Here is a 21366-nt window from a genome sequence, read left to right as displayed (position 1 = left end):
GAAAAAGCTATCCACCAAAAAATGTTTTTTTTCATTTTCTTCTTCAACACTGCTTCTTCTGTCACTTAATTAAAATGATAAAGAAAATGGTATTTGACATTTCATTTTCAAAAAGTTCTCTGGTAAATGTGTAGCAAAATTCATTTAGAAATGTTTAATTTGACAATTGAAATGGATTAACCGAAGTGTTTTTTCATTTTCAAAATGTAACTGCATCAAATGACTCAAAATTAAAATTAAAAAGCAATCCTTCAAAATGCTTGTTAGATGTAAATATGTAGGAATTACATTAGCCTTTATTTTGTTCTGGACACCACTGAAAACACAAATTCATAAGATGGTTTAGAGTTTGTCAGATCTGCGTAGCAGCACTTTCGTCTTCGGCAGTCTGGAGCTTCGGATCGCAGGGCTTCGCGCTCCGCTATGCGAAGGCAGCTGCCCATCTGAAGACAAAGCTTGTCCAAGGGTTCAACGAACCGCGGTGCATCTGAAGGACGACCGCAGAAGGCGGGAATGCTGCTACGTAGTCCTGAGAAGCTGTGTACAATCGTCAGAAGTTCACAACCATCAGAAAGCCCTCTTCTCTGCCGCCAACACAAAGCTACACTGCTCCTAGCATGTCTGTGTCTGTTAGCAGCCGGACACACGGAGAAAGCACTGACGTCATCGCCCCGCCTCCCCTTTGGAAATGCTTATTGGAATTGAATAATGCGACAATGTTCGCAGGGTGGATGTTAAAATGAAAATACAATCCCCTCTTTGCATTTTCCTTTTAATTATGACACATAATAAGCCGTTTTTAATCAGAAAATGAAAAAGCATTTTGGTGGATTGCTTGTTCATTTTAATTTTGAGTCAAAAAAATGCAGCTTCATTTTGAAAATGAAAAAGCATTTCTGGTTTTGACTTTTATTTTTAATTATGCTACAGAATCAGTTCCATACCAAACCTGTCTAGAACTTTATCAGCAGTTTTAGCAGTTTGGAAACAGCTTTTCTTGTCTTTGCAGAAGTTAATGCATAGAACCCTGAAAAGCTGCAGTCCTAAAAAGTTTGAAGCTGAATTAAGGAAAACTGTAGTCAATATTTATTCATTTATGCTAGAGGTGAAACCATTCATTTTATCGATACGTATCATAATTTGTAGTTGGCGATATGATTCATAGTTGATTTGGTTCATTTTGAACAATCCGATTCACTAAGATGGATCCAGGACATCTTTAGGCCAAACTTCAACCAGTGAGACTCTGAGATAAAAAGCAGGTGAAGCTTTCCACATTTCTTCTATTTCTTACAAGATCATCAAGTGTAAATGAAATATGTGTCTAAACAAACAAGTAAACTAGAATGAATGTCAAATCCATTCACATGTTAGTTTCCTAAAGTTCACCACTGTTGTTTTTCCACATCCAAAGAATCCAAAGGGAACATTCTCAGAACATTCTAGACACTGGATGGTCACATGACTTTATTCAAAGTCTGTCCACACATTGGACTGGAATGATGGTTGATCAGTTTCTGCTGCATAACGTGTGCTGTCCACTGAAGCACTTGGTCGTTTTTATGTTTCAGTAAATAAACCTAACCCATGTATCATTCCACATGGTATTTTCCGATATCAATCACAATCAATTTATTTTATTTTGAAATGATTTGATTGAATTGATTCGATTCTGACTCAGACAGATCGATCTGGTTGGATCGTAAAAATAAAAAAATTAACCGGTTAGTCGTTTGTCAGAAGTCCGAGCTCTCTCCCTCTGATCACCAGCAGGAACCATCTCCTGAGTTCTGAATGCACTGCATCTCCCAGCAGCCCCAGTGTGCACTTCCTGGATGCCGCACACCTGACTCTCATTCATTTAATCAAGCAGAGCATACTTAAGCAGCACTGAGCCTCACTCAGTGTGAAGTATTGTTTGTGCCACTCTGCTGTCAGTACTGAGCGTTTGTTTCGGATGCCGGTTTCCTACCCCGACTCTCTCCTGCATCCTGACCATCCTGTCTGTCCTCTGATGATCTTATGCCTGTTATTGACTCCTGACCCTGATTTAGCTTTGTGGACTTTAAGCTGAGCTCATAAAACTGCTGCATTTGGATCCAGCCATCTGCCTGTTCTTGAGACATCATTTAAAATATTATATAAATGTACATATGTTTTCTGCATTTAATGTAACTTTACCTTTTTTAGTGGAATAAACTCTAAAGCAAAAATATTTACTTTTTTCATACCTTCAGGGAAAACATCTCAAAGTTAAATATAACAAGAGTTTATTTTTTACTATGAACAGAATTTTATTTTACACATAAATTCATGACAAGATTTTACAACAGTAAAAAAACTTTTGAACAAAAAAACCCTTATCTTAACACTCAAACTAAAGTTAACCTAAATTCTTTTATGGAGGTTAATGCTATATCTCTTTGCACCTCGACTGATTTTTCAATTTCTCATTTAAATCACAAAAGTACATGTATGTTTTTTTTTTTACTGCTTTTGTGTTTCTGTATATTTGGCTTATTTTTAATGATTAAAAAGCTTTAAGTTATTTTTTATTAATTCATTTAAATTAGAATGTTTATAGATGAATTATAGATGATTATCAAAAATTTTTACAGCTCAAGATATTTAAATAATTTCAAAGTAAATCAATCTTTTAAAATGACACTTTTAGAAAGAAATAATTGCAGTTTCATCAGCAGAGATGGTGCAGAAAAGGCTGTAATGTAATGCAGTTTATAAAGAATGGAAATTGCACATGTCACTGAATCTGTAGCTTGTCTCGTTTACTTGAGTGTGGGGTAAACTCTTGCTGGAGACCAGCAGTTCAGTGGTGTGGAAGAACTCTGGACAGTCCGTCTCTTCTGGTACATTGTCACTTCTGAGTTTCGCCGGAGAGTCGGCTCTGCTCGTCTCTTTGGGAAATGACGAGGCGTTGGACATGGATCCAGAAAGCGCCGGTCCTTCAGCGAAGGCGAAGGAAGAACACTCAGAGAAACCTAAGGAGTCCAGGCTGATGTTCGTGGAGAAGCTGCGGGTGGGTCGACGTTCGTGCAGATTGAGTTTGGAGACCAGAGGTTTGCCCACCAACACGGGTAACCGTTCTTGTATCTCTTCGTCCATGTTGGAGTAGGTGTAGTGGAGGCAGACGGTGAACGTTAGCTCCTTCTGCACGGACAGGAAATATTAGAGTGACAAATCCAATCAGTCTGGCACAAAAAAAAGGGATCCGACCTTAAGTCTCTGCAGGTTGCAGATGCGAGTGTAAAGACTGGGAACGTCAGGAGAAGGAAGTTCTTCTTCAATGAGGCCCAGACTTCCTGCCTCAATTAGACAATCCTGATTGCTCTTCTTCAAATCAACGTCCACATCCTGTCAGTGAAAAAGCAGACATCTTGACACGCCAACTATAACAGACTGCTTGGAGGGAAAGTAAATCTTAGACGACCAGCCGAATCAAATTTGACCACAATTTTATTTATTCCAATCAATCGTTTTCCTGTTTCTCTTTCTTTATTCTAGTATCTTCCCCTGTTTTATGCCACTTAACTCCTTCTACAATTATTCACCTATTTTATCCATTCAACTGTTCAAATGTTCAGCTCTTTCAGCTTTTTCCAGTTATGACTTTTGGTCCTTCAAATCCTTGAACTTTTCCAGATATTCCAGGATTTCTGCCTCCATTGAAATCCATGGGGAATCCTTGGTGCAGAAGCGGCCTGGTTGGATACCCAGCTCTGGCATTTTTCACAAACATATCTTTTTTGTTAATGGGCTGTTTTCACTTTGTCTATGGTCAACTTTGATAATTTCTTGCTTTTTTTGTGCCAATTATAACCCTTTAAGTTTCATTTTCCTTCAGCAATAGAGCATTGTACCCTGAATTTTCCTCTGAAAATCAATTAAGTTTCAAGCCCAGAAGAAAGTAGCTGTGGGGTTTTCCAGGGTTAAGGAAAACTTCAAGTACAACGATGGGAACGTACCATTTTTGATTTACATTGTTTAAAGGTTTTCATTGGAGTACATTCGCTGCAATGAGACAATCCTCTGTAAAACAGGTTTTTTTTTAAAAGGGACTTATATGACTGTTTATTAAAAACCCTACAAATCTTGGTTTTTGTTTTAAACAGGACCAGGACATTTTTTAGCCCAGCAGACCAACCCTCTGCTCTGTCATCCGCTCAGCGTATCAGATGGAAGCAAAACGCTGATATATGTGGGAAGATGGCCAGATTTAAACGTCTTCAGCAGAGCTGCAGTCGTGATCTTGACTGAAACACCAGTAAATTTGTGCAGAAGGATTCTCCTCAGAGATGATGACATATCACTGTTGAAGCATCATCGTAACCCAGTTGGATGCAGTGACTGGATTTATTGCGACTGTCAAGAGCTACTTTAAAATCGTGATTCACTCCAAACTGTCATGAAAGCAGCGAACACACCTCTGCAAAGTCTGTGAGCTGAGCAGAGCAGGAAACTACTTCTTCAGGTTTCACGAGTATCCGAGTGTAGATGACCATGACGTTGGAGAATTCAGCTGCAAACCCGAGCTGAACCTGCACTCCACAGTCGAAGTGAAGGCACTGGCTCTTAGGTAAATCTGGGAAAAAAGAGGCCTTTGAATTCACAGAAATCTGCAAATTGTGTTGGAATTCCAGGTTTAAATACCGTGAGCAACGGCCCACTGATGGTTTCGTGCGGACTGGGAAGCAGAGCCGTCAGAAGTCTGGATTGGGTCCGTGAGAGAGCGCCTCTCGGACAGGTTGCTGCGCAGCTCCAGAGCCTGCCTTCCCCGTGTGATCGCACAGCGGCCCATGTCTGCGAAGAGTCCAAGTGCGTGTACAGAAATACACATGTGGACGAAAACACGGCAGCGACCCAGCTCTGCAGTTCACTGACCTTCGCCGACTCTGTCCAGCATGACGGTGACCTTCTCATTTTCACACACTCGCTGTTTGAGGAAGCTGATGAAGATGCCATTGGACGTGTCCTCTCTCTTCACCTCATACGCCTCAGCATCAACACACCTGAGCCAAACGGGTAACACACACGCACATCATGAGACGGAAGGAAAACCAAACGCATCAGGGTACATCAGACTGACTCACGTGGCGTAGCCAAACACGATGTTTGCCGTCACTCGGAGCGGTCCCGGGTGGACTATGACATCATCGTTGAAGTTTCTTTGCCGACACATGTCCAACAAGAACACGTTGAGTCCGGTCTGCTTCTCCTGCATCCTGCTGAGGATGCTCTGTACGCACAAGCAGTGATCCGATGTGTAGGAGGCCGGTGCATCAATAGGAACCATGAAGCTGTTGCCATAGTTCTCATAGCCGTGACCAGCAAAGTACAGCAGTCCTGGAGAGGAGATAGAAACCTTCGTCCCTCAAGACCGCCTGCTTTCATCGTGCAACCTTTGTCCGGCCAGCAGAACTGACCGTACACGCCTTTGTCCAGCAGCATCAAGAACTCGGCGACGGCGTTCTGCATCTCCTGCCAGCTGAGATCCAGCAGAGAAACCACCTTGAAGTCCATTTGCCTAAGGAGGTTGGTGAGCTCGTGGACGTCGCAGATCGGCGCGCACAGGGGGGTGTGGTGGAGGTAATTCATGTTGCCGATCAGGAGCGCCACTTTGTCTGTGGCTGTGTGAGGGACGGAGCCGCTGCCGTCACGAACCAAAGAGTCTGTCTGACCAAAAATGAGTTCCATGAAGACTCACCGTAGAAATTCTTGGCTGATGAAGACTCCTCAGAGGTCTGTTGTGGAGGATGGGATCTGCTGTCGTCCTCTGAGTCTGGACACATTAGTAATAAAATATTATATTAACATTTGCTATGTTCCTTCACAACAAACAGAATCTTCATGAGATCAACTGCAGCGTTTAAATGAAAAACAAACTAAATCCAGCGCAGCCGTCTCATTCATGAATCTATCAAATCGAGCAGCTTTTTAAAACGTTTTTTATTAAAGATCCACTTCGATGGCCTTTGGGGTTTTTAACATGTTTTTTCTGATGAAGGAAGACATCTATAAAGAACAGGAAGCTTCAAATTGCATTTCTGAGTAATTCTTCATTCAAATTGGAGGCTGAGGACGTTTGGCATGTGACGTTCGGCATGTCCCCAAAGATCCACAGCAACCCCTCCAGCTGCGTTGTTGAGTCCATCCTGACCATCTGCATCACAGTGTGGCACGGCAGCTCTACCGCCACGGACCGCAAACGCCCGCAGAGAGCGGTGAAGACTGCGTCACAGACCACCGGGACTCCTCTGCCCTCACTGCAGAGCCTCTACAAGCACAGTGTCCCCAGGAGAGCTGCCTCCATCATCAAGGACCCCACCCACCCGCAGCCAGGTCTGGTCACTCTCCTCCCCCCGGGTCGGAGGTACAGGAGCGTGAAGGGCAGGACCACCAGACTCCCTCTGCCATCAGACTCCTTAACAGCTGACGGGAGTCTGGAACAACAAACAGCACCTTTGCACAGACTTATTGTTTATTATCACTGCTTTTACACCTTAATATTCAGCAACATCACACTGTTTAGCTCATGAAAGTCTCTTTTGTTCTCGGCTGAACCGCTGATTTGTATATAGATTTAGTAATTTACTGATGCACAGATATATTTCATATTGGGTGTGAATGTTTCAGATATGTAGTAAATATCCTACCCTATCCTTATCTTATTTTATTTATCCTTTAAGCTTTTGGCATTTTGAGCAAACAGCAAATTAAGTGTCTCTTTTCCTTATTGTGCAAATGACAAAAGCCCCTTTGAAACTTTTGTGAATCAGAAAAACAACATATTTGTGGCGTCCATTCTGTCAGACAAATAGATCCATGAACGTCTTTTTTTTCCTTGTCTGAGCTGGAATCTAGATCAGCACCGTACGGCTGGATAGCTACCATATTGCTCGCCATTTTTGTAGCTCACGTAATGTGAGGTTGGGCGTGTGATGGGCTGTAAGCTAGCAGGAGAGCATAAACAAAGAGCTCTCAGTTATGGGTGATGGGAAGGGAGGCGGGGTTGTTCCGCACCAAAAGTCCCGCCCATAACTCAGAGGTGAATTTCTAATGAACTCCCGCCACTCTGCAGAAACTACGTCCTAGAAAACGACACAGGATTTTGGCTAAAAACTGCATCATTGTACATGAAAGACCACTGTGTGTTTGATCCAAAGATGATCGGATCTCGATTCATCTAGGTCACAAAAAGTATCTTAGAACTTTCTGGAATCTATTCACTGCTATTTCATTAGCTAATAGATCAAGATGAAGGCTGGTCTCTGATGACCAGTACATTCTGGATCTTGGGAATTTGACGGAACCGCATTCATACCAAGAAATATTTTGAGCTTCTCTGAGGTCGATGCCAGCTTGTCCTTTCAGGAGCGCGTAAAGTAGGGTGCTAGAAAGGGTTAAATGACCTCATTCTACAGAATATGAACCGAGCTGCAAGAACACGGGTCTCACAGAAAGACCACATACCGAAATCCTCTTCAACTTCGACCCAGGAGGCACCTGGGACTGAGCTTGGTTCTGCAGAAGGGAAACAGGGGCGGTCAGTGGATGTGCACGTCTGTTTATCGCTCAAAAATGATGCCAAACGGCGCGGCTGTTGGCATTACTTAAGAGCAAAGTTACGGGTGTTTTTGCGGGTTAAAAGAAACCTCACCAATGTTGACTGCTGCTGCGTCGGTCCAAACCTCATGGTACAAATTATAGACTTTACAGCTGTACTCTCCTCTGTGCTCTGTGGTCACACAGGGGATCTGCAAGACACCACAAACAGAGCGAAACCTCAAAACCCGACGCCGTCATCGGTCATTTGAGGAGAAGAAAACGTTTGGTCTGTGTCACAGCGACGTGTCGGAGTTCATAACCGTGAGCCGTCTAGAGGTCATTTGAGAGTCTGAATGGTCCTCCCACATCAGTGATCTGTGACAGTTCAGAGGACCCTCAGTGTGACGTCAAGAAATGATTTTACAGCGCGGAACCCAAATTCTTCATCAGCAAGTTGAACTTAAGAAGATACTAGAATGAGCAGAGAAACATCTTCTAGATCTGCAGCCTGAGGCTCTGGAGCCACATCCATCCGTTCTCCCTTCATTCCAGCTGCTTGGCTTTGAAGAAAAATGTAACGATAAGAATAAATGCAAATAAATGAGCTTCTTCCTACTCCTTCTCAAGCAATAAATCAAAACCTACTGGACGTTAGTTTATTTGTACTATTTTTAATGAATAAAAGTGTGTTTTGTGTCTAATTATGATTACATTAGATGAATGTTTCTTTGTTTTTATTCAATGCTTTTCTTTATTTCTGAATTTGATTTATCTGTGTAATTTTTTGTTACATTCTCTACAATTAATGTTTGAAATAAATCAAATCAAATCAATAAATAATTATGTTTTAATACGGCTTTATTATGTATTTTATGTTAGGATTTTTAAATGTCAAATAACTGAGCAAAATAATAAAGACTTAATCTCCTGTCAGTTTGTTGTTATTCCAAAACTTTTAAAGCAGGTATTATTTTCATCTGATGCACAACTGCAATCTTTGCTTCGCATGTAAAGTTCTTAAAGGACCTCTCCCATGAAAATTGCATTTTTGGTGTTTTTAACGTGTTCTTGTGACATTTTTCTGATTATGGAGGACGTACATAGAGAAAATTATGCTTATAAATGATTCAGGAGTAGAAAAACTCCCTGCTGCGCTCTATTCTAATGATGCGCTGTCAGACAAATAGATCCATGACTGTCTTTGTTTTCCCCGTCTGAGCTGGAATCTGGATCTAAAGATCTGATAATGCTGCCATTCTTGTTGCACCGATAATGTTGGATTCCTCTTTTTTCTCCGGACTCCGTTTTTCCTTACTGAGAAGGAGGGTCTAGGGGCAGGGATGCCCAGTTTAGTCTGCTTAGTTAGTGGAGTTTAGAATTTTCCTATTGAATTCTATGTATTCATGATCTTTAAGATTTTATGTTTACTTTACAATTACCGGTACGAAGCCCATTGACACGACTGTTGTTGTGATTTTGGGCTACAGAAATAAAATTGAATTGAATTCTATGCAGAAATCTCAATAAACTAAAGGAATTCAAATATTTTGAAAAGATTCTTGAACTTCTTTACGTTTTTTAGTGTAAATAAAGGACGTATGCAGGCGAAGGCGCTCCGTACCTCAAGTACAGGAGTCTTCTTCTGAGGAAGAGGTTTGTTGTTGTGGTACCACTGGACCTGGGCGGGGGGGTTGGCCTTTGCTTGGCACTCCAGGCGCAGTTTGGCGCCTTCAGACACCACCTGGGACTGGGGCTGCAGCACGACCTGCAGTCCACTCACCGAGCCCGGAAACAAACTGCTGCTGCAGCCTGTCGGGACAAACACACGCACGGCGTCTACATCACTTCCTGTGGGGAGAAGGGAAACTAAGGCAAGGGGGCGAGGAGACAGACCTGGACTTGAACCCGCAGAGCAGACCAGGCCAACGTGAGCCCACTGGGAGAAGACGTACCTCTCCCCATAGCTGACCCGGCAGATGTAGTGACCCTGATGGGCTGGACTTAAAGGAAACAGAACAAGTTGTGGCGAGCCTCCCGTCTGATCCAAAATCTGAAGAAATGTTGAAATATATTATAATATAGCAGTGTAAAAACACTGTTTTCAGGAAATGATGACCATCACATACAAAATCGACTATTTTCAAAATAATACTTTTGAGCTAAATTAATAAAATGTGAAAATGAAAACACCTAAACCTAACTTTCCAGAACCCCACATCTCCAGAGCGCTGCACTGACCTCTTCGTTGCCTTTAAACCACTGATAGGTGAGTCCAGGCGGCCCTGAGGCCCCGCAGGTCAACAGCACCCGGCTTCCAGGCCTGGAGTGCTGCGACTGCGGCTGAGCCGTGATTCTGATCAGCTCTGCCACTGCGGCACAGGGAAGAAGGAAGCAAACTAATTTGATGTCAAGACAACAGAAAACAGATGTTAAGAATAAAAGTTCAGCATGAATGAATTTATTCATGCATGTCTGATTGGAAAGATGATTGGAGTGGGTCTTTAAAGGCTAAAACTTAATCTACTAGTACATACTTTTAATGCAAGTAAATGTGGTGCAGCAGGAGGTGTATTTTATTTTGAAAGGATTTTGTGCGGAATTTTTATTTTGTGCAGCTCTCAGATGTAAAAAAATATAGAAAATATAGTATATAGTTATAATTCAGTTTTTGTAAATACTTAAAAGCTTCAAATGAAGTGCTTAATTGTCATGGAAACGTAATGACGTGTATTTTTCTCAACACTGGCCGCTGTTGCATGTGCTAAATATCTTTGATCGGATCAGAGTTTAACTGATTCCATTAAAAACTTTATCCGATTATGACAAACGTTTACATGCGCCACCTTTCGGTCGGAACAAATCATTGGTTGTGCAAAACTCTCGAAAATACCGGAAATGACAGTAGAAGAAGAAATAATGAGTTCCATTGTAAACAAACAAGCTGCAGCATAGATAGAGCGAGATGATCTTCTTCTAAACGTGATTTTATGTTGTGATAATCATCACATTTTTTTTTCAATTATATTAACATTTTTTTTCTTTGTTTTTACACTACATAAACCAAATAAATAATGTTATTGTTCCATAACAAATGCAGGTTTTCCTCATTGTGCTCTACTACTTGTGGTGCTGATGAGCTGCGCGGCCTCGCGGTGGTCTATCTCCGTCAGGCAGCGGCTGAGGAAGTCCAGCGGGCAGCGGCGGTCTGCCAGGTGCGCGAGGAAGCAGCGCGCGGGGCTGCCGGCCGCGTTCAGCACGTGGAGGGAGCAGGCGGTCATCTCCTTCTCACTGAAGGAGGGAAGAGGAGTCAGAGGGTGGAAACTGCAGCAATATTTCAGATTAATTCCTGCTTCAAAAAATATAAAATCTTAAAAACCGATTAACATCTGTAAATCTCGTGGATTAGTGTCATAAATTAACTCTCGCATTTCTATTTTTTTATTATTTTCTCTTTTCCATTTTTAGTTACATATTCATTTCCTTCTGTGATTGCTTTATTTGGTTATTATTGAACACCAGTTTGTTTTAAAAATGTTTTAATATTACTTATAATTTTGTTCTAATAGTTAAGATTTTTTAAAAAGGTCAAAACAAAATTGTTTTTTATTCAGAACTATGATTTTTCTTTTGTATTGTATTTTACAAACGTTTAATAAAAAAGAAGAGTCAAGGGGAAGAAAACTCTCCCACAAAAAAAAAAAAAGAAATAAAAAGAAAGTTAATTTCCGAGGAGGGTTGCGAGGAAGGGTGATGTACGGTGGCCGAGAGGTGCGAGACACGTTTACATTTAGAGATACAACAACAAATCCCAGTACAAATGAACAAATACTGAAACACAACAGGTAATCGCTTACTGGGTTTTGTTGCTGTTCTATCTGAAACGTAAACGTGTCTTGCACCTCTCGGCCACCGTAGTGATGACTTCACGGACTCACCTGCATTGGAATCTGGGGTGTTTCGCCGCGGCAGTGGCCAGCTGCCTCCACCCGCAGGTAGAATTATCCAACATTTGGGACAACTTGGCCAACACGTCTTCTTTCAAAGCATCGATGCACATGTGGCACCCATCCATCTTTGTTTTCTTATAAATAAACAAACAAAAATGCGTTTTGTGGGGACAAGCAAACATGGGAACACTCTTGCTGTATTTAAACGCCGCAGGGACTTGGTTTTGGGTAGCTTCCACACAGCAGTGCGGTGATCGTCAGTCGCTTTTCCAGGCAGGTTCACCGGGTTCACTACAGGTAGTAAACAGCACGCGGGGATTCCCCGCGGCCGAGCTGCGCACGCGGCACAGAAATTCAGCACTTAAGACGAAAAACTAAAGCAAACGCGTGACATGTATTTCAGAACAAGCCTCACATCTGGGTGTCGACATGCCGCCAGGCTGCTCCTTCCGCCTTGAACAGGCGTGTAAACTTTTTTATCCCTTAAAACTCAGCTTACCTTCAGAGTCACGTGCAGGTCGGAGCTTGAATCTCAGACACGCGGCACCGGAATGAAGCGGCCGCCGTCACCGATGCTCGTTACACCGGATCGTTCTTCCAGTGTTGCATGATTTCGTCCCCCCGATGCTCTGCTTCTCATTTCGGTTCCTCATTTCGCCCGTGAACGCATATTTGCATGGGGGCGTTGTCATGGCAACGCCATTCATAAAAGGTAATACTAAGACGATGGCAGTTCCTCAATCTGTGGTCGCGCAATAAATCAGGAATATTGCCGCAAATTCAACTTTTTATTGATTTAAAGGGAGAAAAAAACCCAAACACTTGTGATCCAAGTTTCTTTATGTTAAAAGATGATCAAACTATTTCAAAGGCAGCGAGAACCTTTTTTATCATGTATTTAATTCTCTTTATTTCTTAAAATTTGGATTGATCACCTCACAAACATTATGGAGGACAAAAACAGGAACCAAAAAGTCAGAACCTGAAACACAAATGTGTCATTGGCAGTAAAGTTTGTTGCATCCGTCCCCAGACTTAAAAACAGACATTTTTCATGAAGCCTTTATTATTTTCAGTCATTCAGGCTCTGAGCTAAAAGCTCTTCCCTTTATGCAGCTTGTTGTAACGCCAAATGTTTTCTTTCCGTAGGCGACTCCAATAATCCCAGCTGTCTGGTTCCAGTTCGTGGAGCCTTTTGACGTCTCCCAAGTTCAACTGGAACAACCTGAATATGAAATACAAGGAGAGACGAGTCAAAACGCATAAAAACTGTAAATCCCATTTCACCTTCTGTGTGCCTCAAGTGGACTTCAATATAACTTTAACACAATTAAAAGATACAGCAATATATGTATGACAGTACTAGGGATTTACACTGAACCCACTCATCTGTGTCTGCGTACTGCATGAGTCATTTCTACATAAAAAAACTATGAGTGACCCTAAACGCACCATAAAGTGTCACGCGTGTCATCAGTGAGTGACACGCATTGAATAGTTTTGTTTCATCTCCACTTTATAAGAATAGAAAGAGCGTAACGTACGGTGGCCCTGAAGACCAACTCACACCAATAAATCCCTTAAAGATCACACGGTGATCAGCGACGTCCCATAGTACCTACTTATTCTGCTTTACGTAAAAAGAAATTCAATAAAACAAAAGCAATTTCCAGGAATGTCAAAAACAAAAAGAGAAACCGGATAAATGATGGGAAACAGCTGATGTAAAGTTATTTGACATTAAGGATAGATATAATCATGATTCAATCAGCTGTGTTCGGTTTTAACATTTCATCCTGATTTCTAGAAATTAATCTACGAAATGTTTCATTTTTATTTCGCTTCATTTTTGGAATTGTATTTGTTCTTTTCTGTAATTTAGTTTTGATTTTTCAAATGTAATGTTGATTTTCTTTTTCAATAGTTGTACTGATCTTTGCGTTGAGCGATTTGATGATGTGAGTTGCACCTTAAGGACCGTATCCTGCTTTTCTTCAGCCTTTTATAGTAACCTATATCCATTTATATGATCACATACTGCCATTGACACACTAAGGAACTATTTTTAAATGAAATATGAGTTATTTCCAGAGTTCATTTTCATATCCAGAAGTACACACACCGGAGTTGACCCCTCTTGATGAGAGACTGGCGGCAATAATTGGGGAATCCCTTTTAAGTGGAGTGGTGACTGAGGCGCAGGGGGACACGACGCGCCAGATGCACGGGGTGACACCCCCCCAAAAGCCTGCAGAGGTCCAACAGGACGGCTGGAGGAAGTCAGAACCGGCTCATAAGCCACTCGTCTTCGTTTGCCAGCAAGTCGTCTTGCTGTCTAAAGTTGCGTTCACTCCGAATTCTTCCATTTGCCACATCTTCTAGAGCGTAAGATCAGCCATTGTGCGTCATTACGCATTGTGATGGGGCATTTTATTTCCATCTATTTAATTACATCTGACAAGCTACAGATGTCGGTAATAATCCACGTGGAAATGGGAAATTGTTCAGCAAATGTAATTTCTTGTTGCTTTCTGAATGGTTGAGACATACGCCATACATGGTTTTATCAAAAATAAAACAAACTAAAGGCATATGCATGAATACCATAATTCTGTAGCTTATGAAGAAATGTTTTACTAAGAAAACAACTTTCCCCAGTGGACAATTAATGCATCTCTCTCTATCTATCCATCTGTCTGTCTGCACCTATATCTGCTCCGCCAGACGGACACACTGACGAGAATATCAGTTTTGTACATTATTTCGTTCTGTTAACTATATTATTTATGAGGATGAATTGCACAACATGCCAATATTGCAGAACATATTTCACTTTTCTTTTTGGAAATATGTGTTCATTTGAATTTCTGTTGTAATTTTTGTTTGATTTTTTTTGTTTGTTTCACTGCTGATCGATCACACGGGTGTTCGTGTAGCTGTTAATTGTCAGACTTGCTTTGTGAAGTCTTCATGTTATTTCTGAGAGGCAGGATTGTCATTTTCACTTTCACGTGTTTCTTCCATCTGCCGACGGTGTCGCCGTTTCTCATTTCACCCGTTTTTGTGCGTACGCCTGGGTCAGAGCTTGCGTGAAGGACCGCACATTTTCCCGTCAAGTTTGCTTTTTATAAATCTCAACTTTTGCGTAGAGAGTGGCGTACGCCGTCTTTTGTGCGTACGCAACGTTTATAAATGAGGCCCCAGATCTTTCGAGGAATACTCAGAAATGTGTTAACTGATCAAAAAACCACTTTGGGGTTGTTTTTTGTGGAGAATTTACATTATAATGAACTTATAAGTTCAAAAAAGATGATGTTGCTTGATGTAAGGCCTTTTCAAAATGTAACATTTCATCCTGATTTCTGGAAATTACTTCACATTTCTAAAGTTTTTCATTTGTATTTCCCTCCCTTTTTTGGAATTATAATTTCTGAATTCTGTTACAATTCTTTGTTTATTATTGGTATTTGTTTTGCTTTTTACTGGCCGTAGTGATTTTTAAAGTAATGGCGCATTAGTTGATGTGATTTGAACACAACTTTGAAATAAACCTTTTTTTAATGCACAGAATTCCACAGGAAAGAGGGAAGGTCACAAAAATGACAAACATTTTTATCCAAATATATTAAATGACAGTTGAATAGATATTTTACCACGAAGAAGAGATCTACTCACCACTCGGGGTATTCCTCTGCAGGTTTTAGTTTGGGATCTTCTCCTTGCTTGAGGATGTTGGCTCCAACTGCATATGACGTCAGTCTGAGCGGGTCTCTGCACACCTCTGGACCCTTCAGGTCCTCCTTGGCCATACCTTTGCCTTTGCCTTTAGCCGCTGGAAAGGAAAACAAGTCATTTAAATACTATAGAGATCGATCGTATCCGCGTGCAGTATTGACATAAGTGAAAAAACAACCAAATACTGTTTAGCAGTTGAGTCTGCGGGATGTGTTTACAGAATCAAATCATTCATGTGAAGCAAGAAGAATCCCATGATTAACTCACCGACTTTCTTGGCATATCCACAGGACTGCGTTAAGTGTAACGCGTTTGTTCTACTCAGAAGCGTAGTGCCTTTTCGTGCGATCCCCTTAGAATGGGCTGCGAGCCAAAAAACGCTAGGAGCAAACATTTTTACTGTGGTTTTCTAACGAACACAGGCAGCATGCTCCTGTTTGACATTCATAACTCTCCAGACTTCCGGTTTGATCCTCGCTCCGTCACATTGAATTACCGCCCTCGTGTGGATGGCATCATGTACTGCAGCTTTTCTCTCTGTTGTTGTTGTTCCCCTTTTGACCGACAGGTGGCGGAACTGGTGACTGACTCAACATGTTTGAGTTCCGCCGTTGAGCAACAGAAGAAGACGGGGGAGGAAAAATTCTAGAAAATGTCCGAATACGTGACGATCCAGAAAAGCGCCTTGAAATTAAAGGGAGTAGGAGTTGTTTCGGAGGGAAAAAAGTAAGTCAACTAATATGCTATTTAAAGTAGATTCTAGGGACGTTCAAATAAAACGATACGTTTAAACGTAACGTTACCATTTGAAGTAACGACGTTAGCTTGGCATCGAACCCGTTTGTGTCGTGTTTAAGTAATACATTTATGAATATTTTAGATAAAAGATACTTTAACCTTTCTGTAGTCAAAAAGCAGTGTCCGTCTTGTTTCTTTGTTCGATTTTCGGCTCTCTTGAACGTCAGTTAACTTCAGCCGCACCAAAACAACAGCAGCCCCTCACGTAAGTCACGTGACGGCTGGTTACACAAAATGACACAATGGCTAAAACTACCCTTACTACCATTGCAGTGTTAGGTAACACTGACGATACTAAAATAGTACATTTACTCACAAAAAGGAAGTAAAGAAATGTGTGTTTGTTGGATTATATTTTTTGATAAATAAATGTTGAAAATTTTCAATGTTTCTTTAAATAACACAAGCTTGATTGGCAAAGATGATATTTAGAACACAGTAACAAGACATAACACTTATAAAATAACACAAAAGGGCCACACGAAGAAAGCAATTTAAAAAAAAATATTTCTATTTTTGGAGCATCATAGTTGAAGTATGTCTATCTATGCCTAACAGATATTGCTGAAGTTCTGATCTTTTATTCTCTTGAATAGTTAATCATACTAAGTCTAAGGCAAAACAAGTAGTTTTGGTAGAGACAATTTTTACCCTTTTTTTTGTAATTTACCCACCTATGCTGCTCATCCTATCAGGACATTGTTTTTGGTACAAAATACTGGTTGAATGCATGTGTTTCCTGAATTTGAGTGTTGCCAATAGTTTGGTTGAACCACGAAGCTCCTGGGCATCAAATTGGACGGTCAGCTCTAATGGACAGAGGATCAATCATAAAGTACCAAAGATAAGCATGGGGATTGCCTTGGCGCCATATTGTCCACCTTCAGTCTCTGGTTTCGTCACATCTTGACTATTGCCCGGTCATTTGGTGCAGTGCTGCTCAGGGGCATCTAAAAAAAAAAGACTACCTGCCCAAAATTGAGCTGCCAGGGCAGTTTTTGGCTGCTCTTACTGGACTAATGCCAATGAAATGCACACCGGCTTTAGGTTGGTAAAACACAAAACACTCAGTCTTCTATGTCTTAATGCATGTAGTATCATACAGTGGGTATTGTCTTCACTATCAGACTCGTCAGCTCGTGTCTTGTGATTGTTCCTGTTCTGAGATCTAATTGTACGAGAAGACCAGTGCTATTTACATCTTCTGTTGTATGGAATCCACTCCCAGGGAGGACGAAGCTTATTGATAATAAAAATCACTAAGATATACGGACGATTTACAATATTTACAATAACTCTGACGTATGCTTTGTTTTCCTATGAAATGTATGTGTTGTTGGTATGATGGGTACAAATGAGAATTTGTTTTGAACCTATTTTAACGTGTGAAGCTTTCAAGGTAGAAGACCAGCAACCACTCAGTGGAAGCTAATGGGCTTCCAAATGAACAAATGCGGACGCCTTAAGGATGTTTCGCCACCTTAAAGGGAAATAAACAGATTATACTGTGATATCTGCTATGGGGAATTGCTTCAGCACAGGAATTCATGAAACGCCAGTTTCTTTCCTGTTTACTGTGATGTTTATGTGATATAATGTCATTGAAGGGAAGGCGTTTTGATGTGACATGAAAAAATGTCTGTTTCAGTGAAGATGAACTGGAAGTGAAGATAAAGCCTCGAGGTACATTTACTGTCATGAATGAGAAATCTTGTTTCTGTTTTGTTCGTTTCAGAAAGAAGAAGAAGAATAAAGAGAGCAAGCATCGCCTGGAGCAGGTTGCCACCAGCCAGAACGACGAAGAAACAAAAGCTAAGAAAGCGTACGTGGACAAAAGGACGCCAGCACAAATTGCATTTGATAAGATGCAAGAGAAAAGAGTAAGTTTGATGTTTTTGTTTAAGTGCATGAAACCCAACTTTTATAGAAAAAATCTAATATCTAGACTGTTTGGATTTGTGCAGAAATGCAAAATAGAATCATGTATTTTATCATTTTGTCACCTTTTTGAATTGAAGTATGTAGTAGTAACATTAAAGTGTTTAATTTTCACCAATAATGTATTTTTTACGTATTTGTTGGGACTTAAATAAGAATTAAAGGGATGGCAGGTGTGTCACTGATGTAAGTTTTGTTGTGTTTTTGTCTTTGTGCAGCAAATGGAGCGCATTTTGAAGAAAGCATCAAAGACGCACAAGCACAGAGTTGAGGTGAGACGCCGCGGAGCAGGAAGTTCCGCCCCCTAAAACCATGATCTGCTGCTGAAGGCGGAGCCTGTCACTTCATTTGTTCCACGTTTGTATTGTTAGGCGATTTGTTGTTTGTGACACATTGTGGAAAACAAAAACTAAACTCAAAACCTGATCAACAAGGTTTTTTTTTGCAGGAAGATCCTTAATACATTTCATTGGATTCAAATAATGTCTTTGACTTTTTCCAGAAAAAAACGTTTCCAGGATGCGCTCTGCCAGGAAGCCATGTTTGGTCGTAAATCTCTGCTAGCTTGTTAGTGCAGTAAAATGGGTTGAATTTAGGGATTACCTGTCTGTGATGGTTAAACTGGTTAGTGGAAACCCTGGATGGTTTCCTGAAAGACGTGAACTTAACACAGTTGGTGGAGCAAAAAGCATCTGACTGGCGTTTGATGTTCTACATCCAGCCTTAAATTGAGATTTGAGGTGTTTAAAATCCTTAAATGTAACTTTTGTAAATCAGTAGACGGCGTGTTTTAGTTTGACAATCTCTAATGTGTTGCATTGTTTTCTAATCATATTCATGTTTTCCCCTGACAGTTGCTAACTAACCCACATGTTGTGTCACCTGCAGGACTTTAACCGCCACCTGGACGCTCTGACGGAGCACTACGACATTCCCAAAGTCAGCTGGACTAAGTAGAAGAACCGTGTGTTTGAGTACCTCTACATCTTTGGTTCCTCCTTGACATTCGGGATGGTTGGATCGATTTATTTACTATAAAATTGTCTTGTTTTTTTTTTTTTGTAAATCCTTGTGTTCAATAAAGCAGCAAAATAAACTGTTTTATCTTGAATTTTTTTCTAAGCCGTGCAGAAACGAACATAAACCGCAGTTTGTTTGTTTTTTTAATTAGTTTCAGATTTAATGAACTTCTGGAGAAACATCAGAAAATTGTAAACCTGGACTGACAGTGAAGACAGCAGGGATGGTACAGCGAACACGTGGGACCTTTGGCTGTGCTCAGATGCCACAAAGTGCAAACTTGTAGTGTTACGATGCTGTGACTGCGGAGGTCTCAGAGAAACTCCGTAAAAACATGGCAGGAGTTCAGATGCTGAAGTCGTTTATTTGGACACTTTAACGGCATGTATAACTTCTCTGTAGTGTTCTTGGGCTGTCGGCGCCTCACTTTGGCCCCAGCATCTCGCTCGGCTTCACCCACTGGTCGAACTGTTCCTCGCTCAGGTAGCCCAGCTCCACGGCCACGGCCTTCAGGGTGGAGCCCTTCTTGTGGGCGGTCTTGGCGATGGCGGCGGCTTTGTCGTATCCGATGTGAGGGTTGAGAGCGGTGACCAGCATGAGGGACTCGCTCATGAGCTTGTTGATCCTGTCGGTGTTGGCCTGGATGCCCACCACGCAGTTGTCGGTGAAGGAGACGGCGGCGTCGCCCAGGAGCTGGGCAGAGTTCAGCACGTTCTTCACGATCATGGGCTTGAAGACGTTGAGCTCGAAGTGGCCGTTGCTGCCTCCGACCGTCACCGCCACGTGGTTGCCCATCACCTGGGCTGCCACCATGGTCATGGCCTCGCACTGGGTGGGGTTCACTTTGCCCGGCATGATGCTGCTTCCAGGCTCGTTCTCTGGTAGGACGAGCTCCCCCAGGCCAGAGCGAGGTCCTGACCCCAGGAAACGGATGTCGTTGGCAATCTTCATCATGCTGACAGCCACGGTGTTGAGCGCTCCACTCAGCTCCACCAGAGCGTCGTGGGCCGCCAGGGCCTCAAACTTGTTGGGGGCCGTGACGAACGGCAGGCCTGTGAGCGAGGCGACCACCGAGGCCACCTTCTCAGCAAAGCCGATGCGGGTGTTGAGCCCCGTCCCCACGGCTGTGCCTCCCGCGGCCAGCTCGTAGACTCTGGGCATGGCGGCCTTCACCCTCTCTATGCTGTACTTCACCTGCTGGACATAACCGCTGAACTCCTGCCCCAGCGACAGGGGCACAGCGTCCTGAGTGTGGGTGCGGCCGATCTTTATGATGTCTTTGAACTCCTCTGCTTTGGCAGACAGGGCGCTGTGCAGAGTCTGCAGCCCGGGCAGCAGAACCTGGTGGACCTCTGTGGCCACAGCGATGTGCATGGCGGTGGGGAAGGTGTCGTTGGAGCTCTGGCTCTTGTTGACATGATCATTGGGGTGGACCGGATCCTTGGAGCCCAGAGTCCCTCCCAGGATCTCGATAGCCCTGTTGCTGATGACTTCATTGACGTTCATGTTGGTTTGGGTTCCAGATCCAGTCTGCCACACCACCAGAGGGAAATGATCGTCCAGCTTCCCGGCAGAAACCTCCTCTGCAGCCTGGATGATGGCTGCTGCCAGCTTGGGGTCGAGCCCGAACTCCTTGTTCACCTCGGCGGCAGCTTTCTTCAGGATGCCGAAGGCCTTGATGACCTGAATCGGCATCCTCTCGCTCGGCCCCCCGATCTTAAAGTTCATGGTGGACCTGACAGTCTGGGCGCCGTAGTACTTGTCAGCTGGGACCTTGAGCTCGCCGAACGTGTCCCGTTCGATCCTGTACCCGGAAGCGGCCATTCCGGACGTGCAGAACAGGAGTTTGGGCTTCGCCTGGACTTTCTGTAAATTTAGGAAGTTGCAGTTTAACTGCTGGACGCTTCTAAAAGACCGAAACATGGCTTCGCGTTTGCATTAGAGGTGAATGAGGGGGGAGGTCAGCGCTGCTTTCCACATTGTGCCCTGCTATTGGACAAATCTGTAACTTGTTTACAGATCGGCCAATCAGGAGGCAGGAAAGGCGGGACTTCCGCTGAGACTGTCATTCGAGAAGACTTCTCCCCAAAAAGTTAGGATTTTCAAAATAATGACATCCTGCTTCGTCAGTGATGTAATGTAAACTTAAAGACTTTAACTTTTATCCAAAATAAGTTTTAAACTATTGTCTTTTTGTATTAAGAGACATATTTCCCAATGTTTGTCAAAAAAAATGTTGCTGCATCCATAAAACTGGCATAAGTTCATATTTACTGACTGTTCCTATACAATTCGTGTCTGGACTAACTTGAGAAAGATATTATCCTCAGTTGTTTTGGTTTCTCTCATCAAAGCTAAGGAAAGA

General features: G+C 42.3%; 4 protein-coding genes across 5 annotated transcripts; 1 reads left to right on the top strand and 3 right to left on the bottom strand.

The window, feature by feature from the left end:
- Nucleotides 1-2269: 2269 nt before the first annotated feature.
- malt2 (MALT paracaspase 2) lies at nucleotides 2270-12200 on the bottom strand. 2 transcript variants are annotated; one of them, XM_020702733.3, is made up of 16 exons: nucleotides 12010-12200; nucleotides 11499-11644; nucleotides 10685-10851; nucleotides 9802-9932; nucleotides 9457-9613; nucleotides 9185-9372; nucleotides 7676-7772; nucleotides 7489-7539; nucleotides 5723-5797; nucleotides 5442-5645; nucleotides 5109-5361; nucleotides 4900-5027; nucleotides 4669-4818; nucleotides 4443-4600; nucleotides 3235-3372; nucleotides 2270-3168 (listed from the first exon to the last, which is right to left on the bottom strand). In XM_020702733.3, the coding sequence occupies exons 2-16, from the start codon at nucleotides 11633-11635 to the stop codon at nucleotides 2737-2739; spliced, it is 2466 nt and encodes an 821-aa protein (XP_020558392.1). In that variant the 5' UTR covers nucleotides 11636-11644; nucleotides 12010-12200; the 3' UTR covers nucleotides 2270-2736. The 2 variants fall into 2 exon arrangements, with proteins under 2 accessions (XP_020558392.1, XP_078802464.1); XM_078946338.1 differs by lacking the exon at nucleotides 7489-7539.
- A 79-nt stretch (nucleotides 12201-12279) lies between these two features.
- On the bottom strand, nucleotides 12280-15766 carry mrpl54 (mitochondrial ribosomal protein L54). The gene is made up of 3 exons (XM_004068356.4): nucleotides 15513-15766; nucleotides 15186-15342; nucleotides 12280-12735 (listed from the first exon to the last, which is right to left on the bottom strand). Exons 1-3 carry the CDS (start codon nucleotides 15637-15639, stop codon nucleotides 12603-12605), a joined length of 417 nt encoding a protein of 138 aa, XP_004068404.1. The 5' UTR covers nucleotides 15640-15766; the 3' UTR covers nucleotides 12280-12602.
- fam32a (family with sequence similarity 32 member A) lies at nucleotides 15762-19077 on the top strand. Its single transcript, XM_004068355.4, has 4 exons — nucleotides 15762-15971; nucleotides 17779-17923; nucleotides 18200-18253; nucleotides 18870-19077. Exons 1-4 carry the CDS (start codon nucleotides 15898-15900, stop codon nucleotides 18936-18938), a joined length of 342 nt encoding a protein of 113 aa, XP_004068403.1. The 5' UTR covers nucleotides 15762-15897; the 3' UTR covers nucleotides 18939-19077.
- A 54-nt stretch (nucleotides 19078-19131) lies between these two features.
- Nucleotides 19132-21010, bottom strand: fh (fumarate hydratase). Its single transcript, XM_004068354.5, has one exon. It carries the CDS (start codon nucleotides 20922-20924, stop codon nucleotides 19425-19427), a length of 1500 nt encoding a protein of 499 aa, XP_004068402.1. The 5' UTR covers nucleotides 20925-21010; the 3' UTR covers nucleotides 19132-19424.
- Nucleotides 21011-21366: the final 356 nt, after the last annotated feature.

This window comes from Oryzias latipes, chromosome 4, assembly GCF_053564925.1.
Source record: "Oryzias latipes strain Hd-rR chromosome 4, Olatipes_Hd-rR_3.1".
Lineage (NCBI taxonomy): Eukaryota > Metazoa > Chordata > Actinopteri > Beloniformes > Adrianichthyidae > Oryzias > Oryzias latipes.
Note: the sequence above shows the minus strand (reverse complement) of the source record. Positions and strands in the feature narration are given on the sequence as shown.

Bases quoted from the DNA above. Each gene is read 5' to 3' on its own strand.
- malt2 (XM_020702733.3), bottom strand. From the start codon at position 11,635: ATGGATGGGTGCCACATGTGCATCGATGCTTTGAAAGAAGACGTGTTG. The intron at 9,614-9,801 runs GTCAGTGCAGCG...ACATTTCTTCAG, and splicing joins GGTTTAAAGGCAACGAAGAG to ATTTTGGATCAGACGGGAGG. The intron at 5,362-5,441 runs GTCAGTTCTGCT...TCTCCTCTCCAG, and splicing joins GCTGGACAAAGGCGTGTACG to GACTGCTGTACTTTGCTGGT.
- mrpl54 (XM_004068356.4), bottom strand. From the start codon at position 15,639: ATGTTTGCTCCTAGCGTTTTTTGGCTCGCAGCCCATTCTAAGGGGATC. The intron at 15,343-15,512 runs GTGAGTTAATCA...TTTCCTTTCCAG, and splicing joins TGGATATGCCAAGAAAGTCG to CGGCTAAAGGCAAAGGCAAA. The intron at 12,736-15,185 runs GTGAGTAGATCT...TTTCATATTCAG, and splicing joins GCAGAGGAATACCCCGAGTG to GTTGTTCCAGTTGAACTTGG.
- fam32a (XM_004068355.4), top strand. From the start codon at position 15,898: ATGTCCGAATACGTGACGATCCAGAAAAGCGCCTTGAAATTAAAGGGA. The intron at 15,972-17,778 runs GTAAGTCAACTA...TGTTCGTTTCAG, and splicing joins GTTGTTTCGGAGGGAAAAAA to AAAGAAGAAGAAGAATAAAG. The intron at 18,254-18,869 runs GTGAGACGCCGC...TGTCACCTGCAG, and splicing joins CGCACAAGCACAGAGTTGAG to GACTTTAACCGCCACCTGGA.
- fh (XM_004068354.5), bottom strand. From the start codon at position 20,924: ATGTTTCGGTCTTTTAGAAGCGTCCAGCAGTTAAACTGCAACTTCCTA.